General features: G+C 42.2%; 1 protein-coding gene across 1 annotated transcript in view; it reads left to right on the top strand.

Moving 5' to 3' along the window:
• Positions 1–20,099, top strand: part of LOC126471189 (vesicle-fusing ATPase 1) — a 95,516-nt gene that overhangs the window by 18,597 nt on the left and 56,820 nt on the right. The window contains exons 2-3 of the mRNA XM_050099298.1: positions 11,152–11,240; positions 14,368–14,592. Coding sequence (XP_049955255.1) covers positions 11,152–11,240; positions 14,368–14,592 — 314 coding nt within the window. The remainder of the gene's footprint in view (positions 1–11,151; positions 11,241–14,367; positions 14,593–20,099) is intronic.

Genomic DNA, 20,099 nt, shown 5'->3' with positions numbered 1-20,099 from the left:
GAGAGGGATTTTTATCTTACCATCTAAGGGTGGGCATTTAGACTTATCTCTGAGGTCGCCACCCTCCCTCCATTTTAACTATGTCACACTTCCTTTGCATATATTTGTCTTGGTGGCTGTCTCTTGCCTACATGTGTTCATCTCGCCTTGTCTTTTTGGGGTGGACATTTTAATGCGTTGCAGAGTGGCTGGCTCATCCTTTTTTATTATTGTGATCAGCCAGACCAAACCATATGCTCTATGGTTTTAATACTTTCTTCCACGTTTCCTTGTGGTGTATGTTTTCCCCATTTTTTGTTCATTCCATTTGTTTTCTTTTCAGGTGTGGCGTTGGCTGTTTTTGTACCTTGAGCCTTGCTTGCATCAGGAAAAAGGGACTGATGACCCTGTAGTTTGGTCCCTTTATACAACCAACCAACCCCCATGGCTTGTACCATGACCTTAAATTTGTCTCGAAGTATCATTTGGTCCAAAAGATTCCCTTTACCCCACCATTTTGTGCCACCTATTCTTGGCTGTCCTTGAGATGTGTCTGGGTTCAGAAGTGGTATTCACTGACCGGTCTACAATGGATGGATGAGCAAACTTTGCATACACTCCTGCATGATGTACTGAACTCCACACTCTGCTAGATGGCTGCAGTGTCTTCACTGCTGAATTGATGGCCATTAATCTAGCCCTTAGGCATGTTCATTCTTGCACTAGCAAGAGTATACTAATCTATAGTGACTCCTTTAGCAGCTTTCAGGCTATATAGTCCAGTGCTGCTCTCCTCATAGGCTTGTTACAGCCCCCCCCCCCCCCCCCCACACACACACACACACACACACACACATCTGCTTATTATTTTCATTATGTATCGAACAAGGTGGTACAGGAATTGATGTGCTGGACTTTGATTTGGGAAGAGCAATGTTCAAATGTGTTTCCTTCCATCTAGATATCAATTTTCAGTGGTTTTCTTAAGTTGCTTTAGGTGAATGATTGGAATTGCTCCTTTGAAAAGAACACAGGTTATTTACTGCTCCAATTTTGTCCCATCTGAGCTTGTTCTCCATTCCTAATGATTGCCTTGTCAACACACCCTGTAAAAATTATCTTTCTTCCCTCCATAATATTTGAATTTAAAGGCTAGTAAGCCTCATTTACAGATTCTGTGATTATGTAGGTGAGGCCAACTCCTTTTGACTAGCACTAAAATAGCTGCTGAGCTTAATGCACTGCCCATCCAACTGATAGGCCCCCATCAACAATATCACTTGCCCTCTCTTTCTGAGATACTGTGAATAAGTTTGTGTTTTGTGAAAGAATGTCGACAAAGAGCCAGATCAGCACCCCCCCCCCCCCTCCCAGTAAAAGCAACCTTTTAATATCTGTGGACGGCTCAGTAAAGTCAAAGATTTAATTCTTAGGAGTGTAGGAAGAGGAAAAACTTTCTTGGATGTATCAGGTTCAAGATCCATTTGCCAAAACTTATTTCTGCTCTCTTTACTACCAGTGAATCCCCAATTCTTTAAAAGAATTGAACTCCCATGTATAAAATAGCTTCAAACATCGGGTTACTGTATGTACGAGTTTGTGTCAAGCATTTAACAATAAGCATCTGAGAGAGAAAAAGATAAGAAAATGTTTGTCATTATGTTTAAAGTTTGTTAGAAGTCACTAAGTGCTCTCATTCTCAAATACTGATTGAATAAAGGCAATTTTCGCATACTGTCAATTACACTGCCTCAAGGCAAACACATTTCTAACTGTAATACTTGTCTTATTATTTAAAAAATTTAACGTATGATTATGCCTCTTAATCAGCAGATTATGACAGCATTTTAAGTTTTTAAATTCAGTCAGTAATTAGGCAAAACTTTGAAAATGAAATTTTTTGTTGCCTCTGGTGGCTGTTAGGTAACCTGCAACTGGTACCGGGTTTTGGGATATTCCCTTAGTAATACAATTAGTAATAACCTTGACTTTGTAGTGACAAATCTTTTTTTTTTTTTTACTTTGCTTGCTTCCATTTTATTATCTACAATATTTTTGGGAAACTGTGCATACATAACCAGAAAACTGTCAGAAAGAGCTGTGGTGTCAATTTGTGAACTTCATATGGACAATTGTTAAAGAATTTAGGAGTCCTTCCTCTGCCTTCATACATACATGGCATTTGTAGTTGACAGTACAAACTTATTCAAGTAGAACAGTGTTCTGTGAGTATTTGTCAGGAAAAAGTATTTGCAGTTTAGTAACACTCCCCATTTGGGGGGAGGGGGGGCTCACAACTCTTTTGTGAGTATGTACTTGGCTACCATAGGGCCCCAGCCTTTGCAGCACTACTTCCCTTTCTGTGCTGCAAGCCCATAATTAGCCTATACTCCCCCTCTCGTGCCTTTCCATTGGATGGTCTTTCTGGTGCAGTTCCTGCTTGAATCTGGTATATGATTTAGAACCTTAGTTTTTTCATTTCACTTCCAGTGCACTCTGCACCTTTCCGTTAATAAGTATGTGGTCCCGGTTGTTGGGTTTGACCTGCCACCACTTTTCCAAAATTTTCAGAAGTACGGATCATGCAGGGGAGGTTGCCCAGTGTGGTGTCTGTTTCACTTTTGTTCCTTTCCACCTTGACACCCCTCCTTTCTAATAAGGCATTATGCCCAAAACCCAGCAAGGTAGCCATCCCGTTGTGTGGGGGTCGTCAAGTACCTGCACAATGGTAGCTCCCTGACCACACAGGGATAACATTGCTGGTGCCTGAAGTAATACCTCCGTATGTATGCCAAGGAGTATGTGTCCATTGTGGCTGGGGCACAGGGAATCTGAGCAATGAATTACTGGCTAATTAGCTGCTTCTGAGGCTGGGTGGTGCCCATGGGGAGAACCCTCATTTGGGGCAGGTGTCACCATTGTGGATGACTCGCGTATGAAACAGATGAAGGTTTCTCCCACTGGTAGTCATGCGGCCCCAGCTATCTCTTCTGAATGAAAGAATTTTGTTCAACACAGAGAGATATGACCCCAAAATGTTTCCTTCCCTGACTATGCCATGGGAGGAACGTAGAGCTAACAATAAGCAGAGAAATATTCTCCTCAGTACCCGGTTTGTACAGGGAGAGCTGGGGATTCTTTTTTTCACCCTAAAGCCTTTCTTCTTTGTAGAGACTATAGAGGACAAGTTTGGGGAAGTTGCAGCCATCTCCATAATGAAGAGTGGGTCAGTATTGATTAAAACAGCATTCCCTGCCCAGCCATGGGTGTTCCTTGCTTGTAACAAGTTGAGGAACATTCCAGTGACTGTCACTCCCCATAACAGTGTAAATTTAGTTCAGGCCATTATTTTCCACAGAGTCCTGCTCTTACAACCATATGATCTACATGCCAAAGAGACAAGGTGTACACTTTGTCTGTCATGTACATAGGGGGCCTGAGGATGATAGGGTTGCTACCTGGGCCTTCATCTTGGCCTTTGAGGGTGATTAGTTGCATGAAAGGGTAAAGGCGGTGATATACTGATGTGATGTGAAAGTGTATGTCTCACCGACCTCGCTTATACAGTGCTTCAGATGTATGAAATTTGGGCAGGTCTTCATGTTGCAATCCCAGTCCGGTCTGTTGGGACTGTGAATGGCCATTGCTCCTCCCCCATCTGTGTCAGCTGTGGAGAACACAATTCTCCCTGCTCAAGACTGCACTATCTTCCAGAGAGAGGAGGGGGGAAAAATACGGGAATATAAGACTCCAGAGAGATTGACATACTAAGAGGCCAAGAGGTAGTATGAGCATCTGCAGAGAGATTTACACACATGACAATGTCGTATGCTATAGCTATGATGTTGCTGCCTACAGCTATGACGTCCCTACCCTCTCTGCTGGTGGTACTCTCCTCCATTATGCATCCTACTACGAGCTCTCAGGGATGCTCGACTCGACCCTTTCATATGGTTGGGGGGCTCTTCTCCTCCTCCTGCTGCTTTCTCCATACCCACTTAGGGAGCAATGGCTCCCTGCCCATCAGGGACACTGATCCACATCCCTCAGCTGGAGATGTGTGGACTCCATGTAATTATTGGAACAATCTTCTTTAACTCCAATAACCAATTAATAACGCTTTTTAACCACCATACAGATAGATCTGCACTATTCTAGAGGTTCTATTTCCAATAAACTTCCAGCAGACCAGAGTGTTAAAACAAAAATTTTCAAATTTAATTTGAAAGATCTTTTACAGAAGTCCTTTTATTCTGTGCAATAGTTTCTTGCAGAAGATAGCATTTTGCTGTAGTCAGTCAATTATTCGTGCATACTGCCACAGAAACATATTTAATATGTTTTAAATTTTATAACAGCTAGCTGTGAATTATATAGTGTTGTTCCAAGACACTTGCTTTGTCCAACATGGCACTACAGGAAACAGTGGTGTTTTTTTTTGGGAGGGGGGGGGGTGACAATTTTGTTGTAGGACCATTTTCAATCAGAAAAGACCATGCTGTTAAATATTAAAAATATTATTGAAGGACTTACAGAAATGGAGCACATAAGTCTCAAAGCAGGTCATGTTTAAATTTAGTATGGGATACAGTCCAATAATAGGAAGGTGATCGACATGGGGTATTGTTTTGACTTAATCTGGCATTGAAATGGAATTATTTTGGAAATCTCCAATCAGGAATGGCTGTGCCATATGTCAAATAGGAGTCTGCTATATCTCCCATGGGGATATGCTTGATAAGAAATAATAAGATACAGGTAAAAAAGAACAAGGGTTCACTATGACCAGAGTAGAGATATATAATAACAAAGGAAAACTCTTCTCAGTAACAAAGTAATAAAACTTCTCAGGCACTAACAGGCATATGCCTGGAACACAAACTAAAAAAATGTAGTGGGATGTAAAGACTATGCCACTGATGGGCTGCTAAGAGCTGGCACATGAATACGCTCAGATGTATGGTGGGAGCGAACTGCCAACGTGTTGGGTTTGTGCTGTCCTTAATAGTCAGGAACACGTATTATGTTAGAGTATAATGACTTTTCTGGAGACTAAAAATCTACTCTGTAGGAATCAGCATGGGTTTCGAAAAAGACGGTAGTGTGAAACCCAGCTCGCACTATTCGTCCACGAGACTCAGAGGGCCATAGACACGGGTTCACAGGTAGATGCTGTGTTACTTGACTTCCACAAGGCGTTCGATACAGTTCCCCACAGTCGTTGAATGAACAAAGGAAGAGCATATGGACTATCAGACCAATTGTGTGATTGGATTGAAGAGTTCCTAGATAACAGAACGCAGCATGCCATTCTCAATGGAGAGAAGTCTCCTGAAGTAAGAGTGATTTCAGGTGTGCCGCAGGGGAGTGTCGTAGGACCGTTGCTATTCACAATATACATAAATGACCTTGTGGATGACATCGGAAGTTCACTGAGGCTTTTTGCGGATGATGCTGTGGTATATCGAGAGGTTGTAACATTGGAAAATTGTACTAAAATGCAGGAGGATCTGCAGCAAATTGACGCATGGTGCAGAGAATGGCAATTGAATCTCAATGTAGAGAAGTGTAATGTGCTGCAAATACATAGAAAGATAGGTCTCTTATCCTTTAGCTACAATATAGCAGGTCAGCAACTGGAAGCAGTTAATTCCATAAATTATCTGGGAGTACGCATTAGGAGTGATTTAAAATGGTATGATCATATAAAGTTGATCGTTGGTAAAGCAGATGCCAGACTGAGATCACTGGAAGAATCCTAAGGGAATGCAATATGAAAACAAAGGAAGTAGATTACAGTACGCTTGTTCGCCCACTGCTTGAATACTGCTCAGCAGTGTGGGATCCGTACCAGATAGGGTTGATAGAAGAGGTAGAGAAGATCCAACGGAGAGAAGTGCGCTTCGTTACAGGATCATTTAGTAATCGCGAAAGCATTATGGAGATGGTAGATAAACTCCAGTGGAAGACTCTGCAGGAGAGACGCTCAGTAGCTCGGTACGGGCTTTTGTTGAAGTTTCGAGAACATGCCTTCACCGAGGAGTCGAGCAGTATATTGCTCCCTCCTACGTATATCTCGTGAAGAGACCATGAGGATAAAATCAGAGAGATTAGAGCCCACACAGAGGCATACCAACAATCCTTCTTTCCACGAACAATACGAGACTGGAATAGAAGGGAGAACTGATAGAGGTACTCAAGGTACCCTCCACCACACGCCGTCAGGTGGCTTGCAGAGTATGGATGTAGATGTAGAGGAATTTGTGGTGATCCAGTTCTGCAAATGACGCGGCAGAGGAAATAGGTCTCTGGCGTGGAGGACTTCTGGTGGTGCTTGTTCTACCAGCTGTTATTTTTGTTGTGATTGAGACAGTCCAGGGAAGCAATGCTTTGTACATGTGCAAACCTGTGATGCTTCAGCATCTGAGGGGTTGCTGATCCCTTTAGGTGAATGGCAGGCACATGGCAGAATCCTTATAATGTAAACCTACACTTAATTCCGTTCAATTTTGGGGTAACTCGGACACACAACACAACCAAGAATGTTAGAACAACTTTATTAGACTGGTGCATGTATCCCAATCACCATAACATACTGTAAACACAGTAAGATAACCAAAATGTATGCAAGCAGTAATGACATAACCGAGTGCAGCAGGGTTTAAATAGGCACTTGCCCATGATGGTCTGTCGGAAGTTCACAGTATTGCTCTTTCGTGGTGCACCTTCACAGATGACAACATACTGCTAATGCACACTGCTTTCAAGTGTGTGGACATTACTTAATTCCTCTTCCCTTGGGGAACAGCTCAGATTTGCAAGATGTCCAGAGCGTCTTCCTCCGTGAGGGTCTGACTGAGATGGCGTGCTGATACTGGGGTGATGGTCACAAGTACTTGGGATGCAGGCAGCATCGCAGTCCGCCATCTTGTGTCAACTCATATGGTAGGACGGGTGATGCCGGCACAAGCTCCATGTCCACATCAGGTCCAGGGCCTGGTGGTGGTGGTGGTGGTGGTGGTGGTGGTGTCCCCCCCCCCCCCCATTGACGAATGAGGTGGAGGAGACAGACAGCTCTGGTACAGACGCCAATTGCATCGGTACTGGTAGCGGTATTGAAGAAGCTGCACCAGGTTTGTCCACCGGTGAGAACATGTCGTAACCAAATGAGTGATGTCACCATCCAAACCAGACCAAAAACCATGATGGTGGGCTAACATCATGGTGCATGACACTTCCCAATGATCAGTGCACAGCAGCTGGAGGATCTCTGAATGGAGAGTCGAGGCAACCACTACGGGAGGAGCTGAATAGACCGTATCAAGGAGGAGAACACCATCAATGACAGAGGAAGATGCTGAAACACACAGTAGTTACTGAGGGGTCAGATGCCCACAATAGGCACCTCAGGCCACCCATGTTGTATGCAATGTATCACTCTCTGTAAAGTCAGATTGTAGTACTAGCCTACATGACGTGGGTTGCCTGTATTTGTAAAACTAGTGACAGTTTGTTGAGCACATTCAACAAAGTGGAATCAGAGTAACTCCTCCCAATCAAAAGCTGGGTCTGGACTGGCCTAAAAATGGGAGGCACATCAGCATTTGCATGTGTAGCTGTGGGGCAGAAGTGAGTCTCATAGCAAGAGAGGAACAGTGCCCAACATTGAAGGCGATGTGGTGCTTTGTGTGGCAATGATGCTGATGGGTTAAACAATGAAACTAACGGCTTGGGATTCATGACAAGATGGAATTTTACACCATACAGGAAAGCATGGAACTACTTTGATGCATAAACGATGTTGAGGTCTTCTTTCTCTATTTGTGAATATCTAGTCTGAGCCGAATTAAGCATCTTTGATGCATATGCAGTAAGCTGCTCAGAGCCATCAGATTTTAAAACAAACTTAAGTTTAGAAAACACTGTTTCACATGCCTGCGACCAGTGGAAAGATGTCCCCTTATACAGCAAGGCATGGAACAGTTGTGCAACCAACGCCGCCTCTGGCAAAAACTGATGATAAGAAGCAATCTTACCTGGGTGAGGAGGGCAGGGGGGGGGGGGAGGGGAGGGGGAAACATGGAGTTCCTTGAAAGCTGTAAGACACAGAAGAGCCACAATGGCAGAGATGTTCTGATGAAGCTGGTTTGATACCATCGCTAGAGACCTCAAACTCAAGATAAACAATAGAAAACTGAAAAAATCGGCACTTTCCCAAATTGCATTTTAACTTGACAGCCTGTAACACAGAAAAAGCATATGTAAGTTCTTGAGATTTTCGGCAGTGGAAGAGTCAGAGACCACAATATCATCAAAACAGTTGGCACAGACCTTGTGAACTGATCAAGAAACCATTGAAAAATCACCAGGGCACTGGCCACACCAAATGATAACTGCAAAAGGCCTGCTAATGACCAAGTGCCATTGAGTCAGCATTAACGGGAAGCTGAAAATGTGCATCAGAGAGGTCGATCTTGGGAAAATACTGACCACCAGTTAGCTTAGCAAAAAGTTCATCAGGGTACTTCAAAGGTACGTGTCAATGATTGAGCATTGACAGAAACTTTGAAATTGCTACAAAGGCGTAACCATCCTGGTAGCTTCTTGACAATGACTAAGGGGTAGCCCATTCACTGGATGCAGTCAGTAAAGGCGACTTTGGAGGCCATGAGGCAGTTGAGCTCTGCCTTGACTTGGTCACAAAGTGCCATCCGTACCAGGCGAGCCTGAAAGAAATGGGGTCTGCCTGAAGGTTTCATGGTGATGTGGCATTTGAAATTATTGACACAACCCAAGCCTACAGAAAATGGGGCAGAAAACTCAGACCGTAAAGAGTTGAATTGTGTGTAAGGCGCTTGATCAGGGATGAGATTAACTTGATTGGTAACGGTAAACCTGAAAAGGGTAAAGGTGTTCAAACCAAACAAGTTTTCAGTGTGTGCATTGTCCACCACCAGAAAGGTCAGTAGATTAACCACACATTTGTATGTGACTGGGGTTGAGAAACTACCTAGTATTGGAATGTTTTGTTTATTGTTGGTGATTAATATACAGGCACTGGCACTAAACGGGGAGAAATCAAGTCCATCTGAATTTGCAAGTTGAGTAATGACACAGCAGCACCAGTGTCGATTTGCGTGTGCAAAACCTTCTGATAAACCTTGACATTAATAATAAGCTTATTGGGTGCAACAAAGATTGCTGATATGCAGTTTACATCCATGTCAGCATCTGCAAAACGCTGTTGGAATTTTGCATTGCAAACAAGAGCAATGTGGCCTATTCTGTTGCACTGGTGACAAACGACTCACCCCTTAGGACAGTCCGGCCTATCATGAGTGACAAAACACGTTGGACAAGAGGGAAGCATGGAATGCTTGCGTTGTTGTTCGTTGCACTGTTATGCTGCTGCTGCTGCTCTGGCCGTGGCTGCCGCAGCGAGGTGGATCAGCTGCCATGTTGTTTTGCCTGCATGCGGACTGCTGCCACCATATTCTCCCCGTGTGAACCATCTGACAAACCATGGGGTGAAGTGGGTGAAACTTCTGAAACCGCACACCACAATTCACTTTGAGTAGCCTCAGCTCTCGAAACCTCAAACGATTGTGCAATAGTCAGAACGTCAGAGAGGGAAGGGCCTGCACAGAAACCCCACAATCGGGTCTCAACCAGACATCAGTGACAAATTAATGACGACGACTTAAACTATGAAGCTCAATTACCCAAGTCTTGTAGGAATGTTCCAGTTTCTTGCGACACTGATGGAACTCAACTTGAGCAGCAATTATGTGCATCCATTTACAGTAGTATTTTGGAAGAAGGTCACACATCTTATGAAAAGAGAGTAAAGATGAATTCTGCAGGGGGCCAGTTGGTAAGGTAGCTGATACATACAAGGCAATAACCAAGACAAAAAGAAAGCACAGCATATGGTAATAGTCAATCAAAACGCATGAAAATTCTGCCACAACCACTTTTTGTTGGCTTCACATTCTACAACAGACTCATCGTAAGCCAGAAACGGTGGGAGATAAATGAGCGGGATAGCTACAGGCATAATAGGAGGTTCAAGGGGTGACACAGCAGGCAATGTAGATTGAAGGCGGACCCGAACTGGCCAAAACAAAGGCAGGCATGTGCAATACCTGGGTTTGATTGTGTTGTGCTGTGGCGAACACCTCCTGCTGTTCACTGAGATGCTGCAATGCAGCAGTAAGAACCCCTTGCTGATCAACCAGCCAGCATAAAAACTCATCAGTAGCACCATCAGACAATGTAGGTGCAACAAAGGACTGACCAGAGACAGGAAACCATGTAGAGAACAATCACATCCCTGTCACCACTTGTTGTCACTTGGATACACAACACAACCACGAATGTTGTAAAACTTTATTAGACTGTGACATGTATGCCAATAACCATGACATGCACTGAAATCAATAAGTTAAGGCAAATATATCCAAGCAGTAACATCGTAACTGAGAGCGAGCGTATGCGGCAGGGTTTAAACAGGCACTTTGGCTCTATTGGAAGTTCACAGTATTGATCTTTCATAGTGAACTCTTGTGGATGACAACAGAGTGCTAATGTGTGCATTACTTCATTGTGAATAAACAATAAAAGTTAAACAGATTTTAAGTATTTATGCAAAAAGTAATAGTTTATCAGAAAATTCATCTTAGATGAAAGTACATAGTTTTTCATTAACCACTCCTTTCATTCATAAGCCTGTCAAAGAAGTATGCTGATTTTTTTTATAACAGAAAGAAGCAATTACCAGATTGAGATTAGAATGAGTAGAACACATTTAATGACCTTTTCTCATCTACATTTCCATAGTTGTTGCTTTAGTTACTGGCATCATTCTCATGTCTCTTTCACCCTTCTACAGTGCCACCACATCTTCCTCATTTATTGGTTCCTACAGAAAAAGTAAAATTTTGTCTCTTATCTATTTATGAAAAATGGATCAAAAATTTTAGTGTGGCTTTAGAATATTTTTCTTGGTTATGGTGAAAGATCTCAGCAGTTGGCTGAGAACTAAAAGACAGTGCATAAGGCTTTGAAATTTTCTCCTTGTACTTACTGCTGCATGAACAAGTCCATTAGAAAATATTGTTTGGTAAGATTTTCTAGTTTCACTGCATTTGACTATTATGCTAATTCTTTCAGCGTATGAAAGTCTTCCGCTGTCCAACTGATGAACTGACGCTGACAAATTGTGCAATTTTGAATGAAGGGGATTTTCCCAATGATGTAAAGTAAGTAAAAATTATATATACTGTATTAATAAACTTAGCCTAGTTGGAATAAGAAACAGTTCTGTATTTTTCTTGAATTATTTACTTTACAGCTAGTGTCAAATTGTTAAATTACAAATAAGCTGAGTTGCAGACAGGCACCATGAAAAGACTGTTACACAATTAGCTTTCATCCAAAGCCTTCTTCAGAAGAGAACACACAGTCAAGCACACCTCATGTACGCATGGCTGCTGTCTCTGGCCATTCAGGCCAGAATGTAACTGACGTGTTGAACAGAAGCAGAAATCCAGAGTGGGGCAGAGAAGGGGAAGGATAACAGGGTACTGGTGAGGGAGAGAAGAAGGCTGTCTGGCAAAGCATGCAGTGACTAGGTGGCAGCAGGACAGTGCTGTCAGGTACAGTGTTGGGAGGGAGGTGGAGGAGGGGGAGGAGTGGGGAGGGGAGAAGGAGAGGTACAGAGAAGGGGCAAAGACTGGAGGGTACATTGGCAGAGATCAGCATGCAGTCAGGGTGAGAAGCCGCGAATCAGGTGATGTGTGGGATGGGATGGAAACTCTTCGGAGGAGTGTGTGGAAACCTTAGGTTACCATAGGTTGGGTCAGGATGATTCCGGGAGCAGAGAATGTGTTGTAAGGATAACTCCTGTCTCTACAGTTCAGGAAAGCTGTTGGTGGAGGAGAGGATCCAGATGGCCCAGTCTGTGAAGCAGCTGTTGAAATCAAGCACAGTATGTTCATGTGCACTTTGTGCCACAGGGTGGCCCATTTCACTCATGCCCACAGTTTTGAGGTGGCCATTCATCCTGATGGACAGATGCTTGGTAAATCCTAGTGGACAAATGTTGGTAGTCATACCAATATAAAAAGCTGTACAATGATTGCAGCAGAGCTGATATGACATGGCTGCTTTCACAGGTAGCCCGACCAGCCCAATCCACCCATGCAGCACTTCCTATTCCAGTTCCATCACGGGCTTATCCTATTCTTTCAGTGGCCAGATCGCCTGTGAAAGCAGCCATGTCATATACCATCTGTGCTGCGGTCATTGCACAGCTTTTTTTGTTGGTATGACTACCAATCAGCTGTCCATGAGAATGAATGGCCACTGCCAAACTGTGGCCAAGAGGAAAGTGGACCACTCTGTGGCAAAATGTACTTCATTTCAGTGGGTGCTTCACAACCTGGGCTATTTGGATCCTTACCTCCACCACCTGCTTTTCTGAACTGCACAGATGGGAGTTACCATTAAGACACATTCTCTGCTGCTGGAATTATTCCTACCTTGACCTACTCCCATGTCCTCCATCCCCTCTGTTCCACATCTACTCCCAATTCATGTTCCCTCATACTCGTTGTTGCCACAATCTGCCAATGCAACCAGTGGCATTTTCCTCTTCTGTGCTCTTTTCCTGTCCTGCTCCCTGTTCCTCCCTCTTCCCTGCCGTACCTCCCTCCCTCCCACCCCCTACAGCCTCCCTACGCTGCGTCTGGCAGCCTTGTCCTCCTGCAGTCTAGTCCCTGCATGCTCTTCCCTCTACCCACACTCTGCTGTTCTTTCCCCTTCCCTGCCTCACTCTGGATTTCTGCTTTTATTCAACGCATTGTAGCGGTTGTGCCTGCTTTTATTTCTTCGTTGTTTGTGTTTGGTGTCGATGTACTGGATGAAAAATGGTGTTGTAATTTGGACACCGACTACTGTAAATAATGTTGCCGACAGATGCACTGTTGCGTTTGACTGTCTTTTATTTTCACTTCTCACAACCTCCCATATACACATTTATATGGCCAGTGCACTATTGTTTAACTTTCCATAAGCCTCATTAATAGTTTGCAGATGAACGATCCACATACTGCTACAATAGTTTACTGTTGAACATTTTTGAGCAGGTAAAACATAACCACAAAGTTCACTGTTCTTGAAGAATAGAAAGGTACATATGGAGCAGACACTGTGACTGTTTTTACACATGGCCTAACTGTTTAGCACTTATTCCACAGTTAAGTTGAAGCAACACAGTTTTCTTGTCTGAAACTCGGCCATGGACTGATTGCCTTGTGACTGAAAATCAGGCCCTTATATATCCTCACAATAATAGGTACTGAAACTACACATTATTCGAAGTTAAATTTACAGAAATTACAATTAAAACTTTACTCATTAAATTAACTGAATATATCAAAAAATTTGTTCCTTTTAACAGTTTCTTCTGCTACAAGGTTTAGGCTAAATCATTAAATTAACAAGTGTAGTTATGTAAACAATACTTTTGACAAAACTGTTAATTACTTTGGAATTAAGTGCTGACATTGCAAACATGTTTTCGAATAGAGCGAAATAGATACTTTAATATTACTAACATTTTGTCTTCTAAACGTTTATAATTATTATAGAATTTGTATTTGTTTATATGTCAACAGTAGCAATTAAGTTACAAAACAATTACTGATTTCTCCCAACAATGAATGATACTAGCTAGGCATAGTTGAAATAAATTAGAAAATCAGTTACATACATAAAACTAAGCACAAAATTAGATCTGGTGTTAAATTCTTTAAAACTGAGGGCCAACCTTTCTCTTATATGAAAATGCAGATTCTATTTACATATGCTAATGGTAAATAGTTAAAAGTAACAAAACAAATTTCATGAGGCAGACGGCAAAACAAGAGAGGAATTAAATTTATCCCAGCTTGCTTCACATAGCATCAATTGCCTTCTGGGTGGAGTGGCCCGATAGTGGTGTGTTCATGCGCATTTGTAAAGACAGCTGTGGCCAAAAGCTAAATGTGTAACAGTCTTTCTGTTGCGCCTGCAATTCAACATGTCATCTTTATTGTGAATAGCAATCTATTCTTTTCATAATATTGTTGATTTTTCAACCTGAACACTCCATTGTTTAAATTATAAAGTATAAACTTTCAGATCTAATTATTTCTACGTTGCTATTTTATCTGGAAAATAAAATTTCAGAATGTGCACTACAAAATTATAAATAAATGCTTTTGCTACTGTGTTGAACTGATGATATTTATTTCAATTACAAATGTCTTCCTTTTACAAATTTGTAAATCTATTTTTATGACTATAATACATTTACCTATAACCTTTGGGAATTATAAATTGCAGACATATAGAAGTCACACCCAAGAATGGGAAAGAGTTTATATTCAGTGTGCGGTTCCATCCTGATGTACCTCGGGGCCATGTTGGCTTCAGCTTACCTCAACGCAAATGGGCAATGTTGTCACTAAATGAAGAGATACTGGTGAAACCATATTATTTTGATCCTACTTCCAGTTCAGAGTGCTTGTGCACCATTGTTCTAGAAGCAGATTTTCTGCAAAAGAAATCGTGAGTGTAACACATTCATTCATCCTGCATTATCATGATTAAACACAATTTCATATTTTAATATTCTATACATAATCTGTGTTGTTTCTGCTTGGAAGTTAAACAGCTTGCTTCTGGGAGAAAGACCTCACTTCTTTATTTATCTTGGTGAAAGTACTGGAGTCAGAAAGGAGACCAAGACAATTTGGGCATATTTAGAAACGCTGTAAATTAGTTATTATTTAAAACTGTTCAGAATTTTCTTGCCCTTTTCCTCTCATTCATGGAAATTGACACTGTACTATAAATATGAAAGCTCTTTTGTAAACTATTAAATGTGCTCAGGGAGATTAGCCCTTACTGTGTAGATATTGAGTTGCTGAAGATCGTCCTATATTAGAAACATTTTCATATTTGCTGAAAATTGTTAAATATTTTGCATGCAGTATCTTCAATTTTATTTGTGTTATAAAACTAATGAAGACATTGTGTCTCACATTTCCAGCTGCTTTTTTTTAATTAAATAAATATGTCATTTAAGTTTAAAGTGTTAGTCCTTACGTTAAATATTTGGGCTGCAAAATTCAAGTTGGTATTGAAACACTAATTTTCATCCTGCTTGGAAATTTTGAGGTGTATGAAGCAGAAATAAAGTTTAAGTAAAAGTTAATTACCTTGGTCAAAATGCAAGTAATAAATGAATTATAATGTTTTGACTTTGTGTTGTCAGTGAGCAATACACTGGGGTTATTTTATAGCTGACCAGCTGACATTGGTTCTCTAACAGTGACACTATGTGATTAGGCACAGTTGATAGATGCTAACTTCTTCACTGAATCATTATTTCGCTTAGGTGTACAGGAATGGCCCAGTGTGTTAGAACGAAAACAACAAAAATAAATTGAAAGGCACTACACTGTAGAAACCATATACAAATACTGTCAATTGGTTTGCCAAATGTGCAGAAAAATAAACATTAGTCATTTGAGAAATAGACTTAAAGCTCAAAGATGAGTTGGGTAATATACTGTATACTGAAATATTAATTGGAAGGAGCTACACTTAAATCTCATTCTGACTCTGGCTTACATGTCTTGCTGTTTGCTAAAATGGCTATCCTTAAGGAGAGTAATGGCAATCGCCCTCCTTTCTTTTTGTCTGATAAGAGCAATGCACACAGTTTGCTCACATGTAAGACAAGAAAAAGGAAACAAAAAGAAAAATGTAATTTTGGAATGGTAAAATTGTGTACGAGCAGGACTGATGGTGATTTGTTAAAGATGTCACATTTTATGCATGGATATAATTGTCATCCATGAGGAGAGGTAATTTTGGACTCCAGGTTGTACTGTTTGTGGAAGTGCTGTGTACTTGAAGAAAGGCACATGTTTGTACTTCTGTGAGAATTTAGTATGGAATTTCCATCATGCCATAAACAATGTAATGCTGTATTTTATATATAACTCTTGCTCTTTACAAATATCATTTTATCACAATGAGATGATGATGATACTTGACTTGCGGGGTATTTCTTGAAATGTGAATGGTGAAAAGTGTTACCAGGTATTTTCATTCAGTAGTAGTTACCAGTTTACACATTAGTACTGTGTGTCAAATCTGTCATCTGTCTAGTTAAATTACTTGGTGATCCTTTTTCTGTACAGCAGTGTTGTATTTAAATACAACACAACCAATAGACTGAACACAACTTTTATTTCACAGAAGCATTAACAACTTGAACACAGTATTTAAGTAATGTTCAGCAGGAACCAATTATGTGAACAGATAGTTGTAGAATACACAGAGAGAACTGAGGATGAGCGTAGCTTGGCTAGCCTTAGAGTGGAGTCTGTGGTGGTGGTGGTGGTGGTGGTGGTGGTGGTGGTGGTGGTGGTGGTGGTGGTGGGGGGGGGAGGGGGGTAGAAACACACACACACACACACACACACACACACACACACACACACACACACACACAAAAAGTGAGGCACCCTCTGTGGACGACAAAGCACTATCGCACACACGGCCTTTTGAAAGTATGCACATGTGTCACTGCAATCCTCCTCTCTTAGGGAGATCACATTTTATTAGAGATGTCCACACTGTCCTTGCCTGCTGGGCTCTGACTGAGGTGGTGTGCTGCAGTGGGAGTGTACAGTCAGAAGTGCTTTGGGCATTGACACATTCTGCACCCACCTTCCTGTGTCAAACCATACGGCAACACCTGCGACTTGGGTTTGTTTCTACATTGTCCTGGGGCATTGGCTCTGGAGACAGTGCTTGTGACATTCAGGAACAGTTGACGGAATCCGTGACAGTGGTGTCAGAAGCAATAGAGGAACTGCTGGTTCGGCCACAGAGGACAGGTGCCCTCTCCTGTGTGAGAGTTGAAAACTGGCAGCAGTAGGTGATGTGACACCCAATGTGGACTGGCTCAGAGGCGATGGTGTGACATCAGGGGACCCCCAGCAGTACACACGAAGGCGGAACTGATCACGGTGCCTCGAGCAGAGGCCATCCTCTGTGCGGATGTCACAGAAAGCTGCCCCTGGTATGTGCCAATGACAGCCAGAATCCATTTAGAATCATGTTCAAAACTGCATGCCCAGACCACCACACCATGCTGGCACGGGTTGATGTCCCTGTGGAGGACACAGGAGGTGTAGCAATGTCCTCGGCTGGTGCCCAATGAGTAGTTCCTCCAGAGTCTTCTTGTAGAACAGTGTGAAATGGTATGTGGAGAGAAACAGATCTAAGGCATTGTCAAACAAAGAGTTGGCAATATACTTTTCATCTGAGTTTTGAACATTTACATTAGGCGTTCCACCTCACCATTATATTGGGGCTGTAACTGTGGGGCAGTTATGTGACGGATACCATGGGAATCACAAATCGCTGCAAACTCTTGCGGTTGGACACTAACATAGTGGGCAAGCCTTCGATTGAAAAATTTTTGGACAAGGCTGTGATGGTGACAGTTCTGGATGTGGAAACACAACAAACTATGAACAGAAAGTGAGTATATGAGTCAAACACCAACAGCCAATAACCATTGAGAAACGGGCCAGTGAAATCCACGTGTGTACAGTCTCCCACGCATGCAACGGCATCAGCCAAGGAGACGATGACACTCTGGGAGCTGCTTGAACATGAGGCAACCAGGCAAGTAATGTCACTGTCCAAACCAGGACAAAACATGCGTTGATGGGTCACCACTTTTGTGCGCAATACACCCCAATGATATGCTTGTAATAAACGGAGAACCTCCAAATGAAGCACTGAGGAGATCACAAACCAAGGGGCAGTGCAACCCGTCTGTAAAAGCAGAACTCTGTCCACAACAGAAAATTGATGTCAAAAGATCTAATGATTATGGAGGGGGTCAGACGCACGACAAGATGGTGAATCTGACCAACCATGTTGTGTGAGTGTTATGACTTTCTGCAAAACGGGATCCAAAGCTACAGGCTTCACAGTCAGTGTGCTAGATACATGAAAACCATCAACTTTCTGCTGTGCGGCAACATCAGTTTGGGAACAAAGGAGTTCCTCTTGATGAAATCCTAGATCCGGACCAGCCAGCAGGTGGGACAAAGCATCAGCATTTGCCTGTTGATTTGTAGGGCATAAATGAATCTTCTAGTTGTAATGTGAAAGGAAAAGAGGGCAGTGTTGATTGTGATGTGCTGCTTAAACTGGTAATGACGCAGAAGGACTGAATAAGGAAACCAACGGTTTGTGATTGTTTCCCAGGTGGAATTTGGTACCATAGAGAAAAACATGGAATTTCATCGCAGCGTATACAGTGACCAAAGCTTCCTTTTTTACCTGAGAGTACCCAGTTTGAACAGGAGTCAGCATTTTTGAGGCATAAGCAATAGGCCACTTGGAGCTATGGGCATGTCTATGAGCCAGTACTGCCCCCAATCCATACTGTGAAGCATCCATTACAAGAACCAAGTAGAGACCTGGTGGGTATGTCACTAAGCAGAGCGCAGACTGCAACTTGGTTTCAAGGGTGGAAACCGCCATTTCATAAGCCAGCAACCAGCAAAACTGAGTCCCTTTGCACAGCAACGCATGTAACATCTATGTGATTGTTGCTGCCCTAGGCAAAAATTTATGCAGGTAGGTGACTTTGCCTAGAAAAACCTGAAGTTTTCTGACCAACATAGGGTGTGAAACCAACATACTAGCAGAAACATCTTGATGCAGCAGATTGAGACCCTCGCAAGAAACTTCAAACTCAAGATAAATGGCAGAAGGCTGAAAAAATTGGCATTTTTCTAAATTACACTTCAACTCGGCTGCTTGGAGGACAGAAAAGAATACAGAGATTTTGTAAATGTTCCTCAGCGGTGGCACCAGATAAGTCGTCATCCAAATAGTTTGCACAACCTGATACTGAGGCTGTAAGTTGTCCCAAAAAAATGTTGAAAAATAGCGGGAGCAGTGGCAACTCCAAAAGGCATCCACAAGTATGGGATATTGAAAACTAACATTCATTGTGACTCTGTATCTAAAGGGATTTGAGAATGGGCATCCAACAAGTCAATTTTTGAGAAATATTGACCACCTGATAACTTTGCAAAGAGTTTGTCTGTGTGTGGTATTGGGTTTGCATCCACTGTAGATTGTGCATTTGCAGAAACTTCAAAAGCGCTGCAGGGGCATAGCTGGCCCTTCGGTTTCTTTTCTATAACTTACGGGGTAGACCATTCGCTTGATGCAATCGGCTGAAAAACACTGCATTCTGTGATGCGATCGAATTCATCTTTGACACGTTCCCTGAGTGCCACTGGCACCAGATGGGCCTGAAAAGAGGGAGGTAGGGAGGGAGGGAGGATGAACAGATGATGATATGGTAACGTGCATTTGAAAATTGTTGGCACACCCCATTCCAGGAGACTACAAAGAGGAAAACTCAGAACATGATGCATCTAACTGTGTACAAGGCACTTTTTCATACACTAAATTCACTTTATCAGAAATGGTAACGTCAAACAACTGAAAAGCATATAATCCAGAAAGTTTCTCCATATGTGCATTATGTATAACAAGAAATGTAAGTGACCGGTCTACTGACTTGTAGGTCACTGGGGCAGAGAATTGGCTGAGAATAGGAAAACTCTGTGTATTGTACTTTACTAACTTTTCTGACACAAAGAGAATTGGAGTGGAGCCCAAGTCCATGTACGTTTATAAGTTTATCAAGGTTACCACAGCTCCTGTATCCACTTGCATGTGCTGAACTTTACAAAAAACTATAACATCAATGAAAAGCTTGTTTGGTACAACAAAAATAGCTGATACAATATATATGTCTGTTCTGCATCAGAATCATTGTGCTGCATTTTTGCATAACAAACAAAGCAGTGTGACCTTTTTTGTTACAATTATGATAGGTAGCCTAGCATTTCCGACAGTGTGGGTGCTCATGGTTAATGAAACAATAAGGGCAGGAATGGAGTATGGATCATGTGTGTTGCTGTTTACTGGCCTGTTTACTTTGTTTGTGTGGCTGCTGC

This window comes from Schistocerca serialis, chromosome 3 (genome assembly GCF_023864345.2).
Source record: "Schistocerca serialis cubense isolate TAMUIC-IGC-003099 chromosome 3, iqSchSeri2.2, whole genome shotgun sequence".
NCBI classification, from domain to species: Eukaryota; Metazoa; Arthropoda; class Insecta; order Orthoptera; family Acrididae; genus Schistocerca; species Schistocerca serialis.
This window is presented reverse-complemented; position numbering and strand designations above follow the sequence as displayed.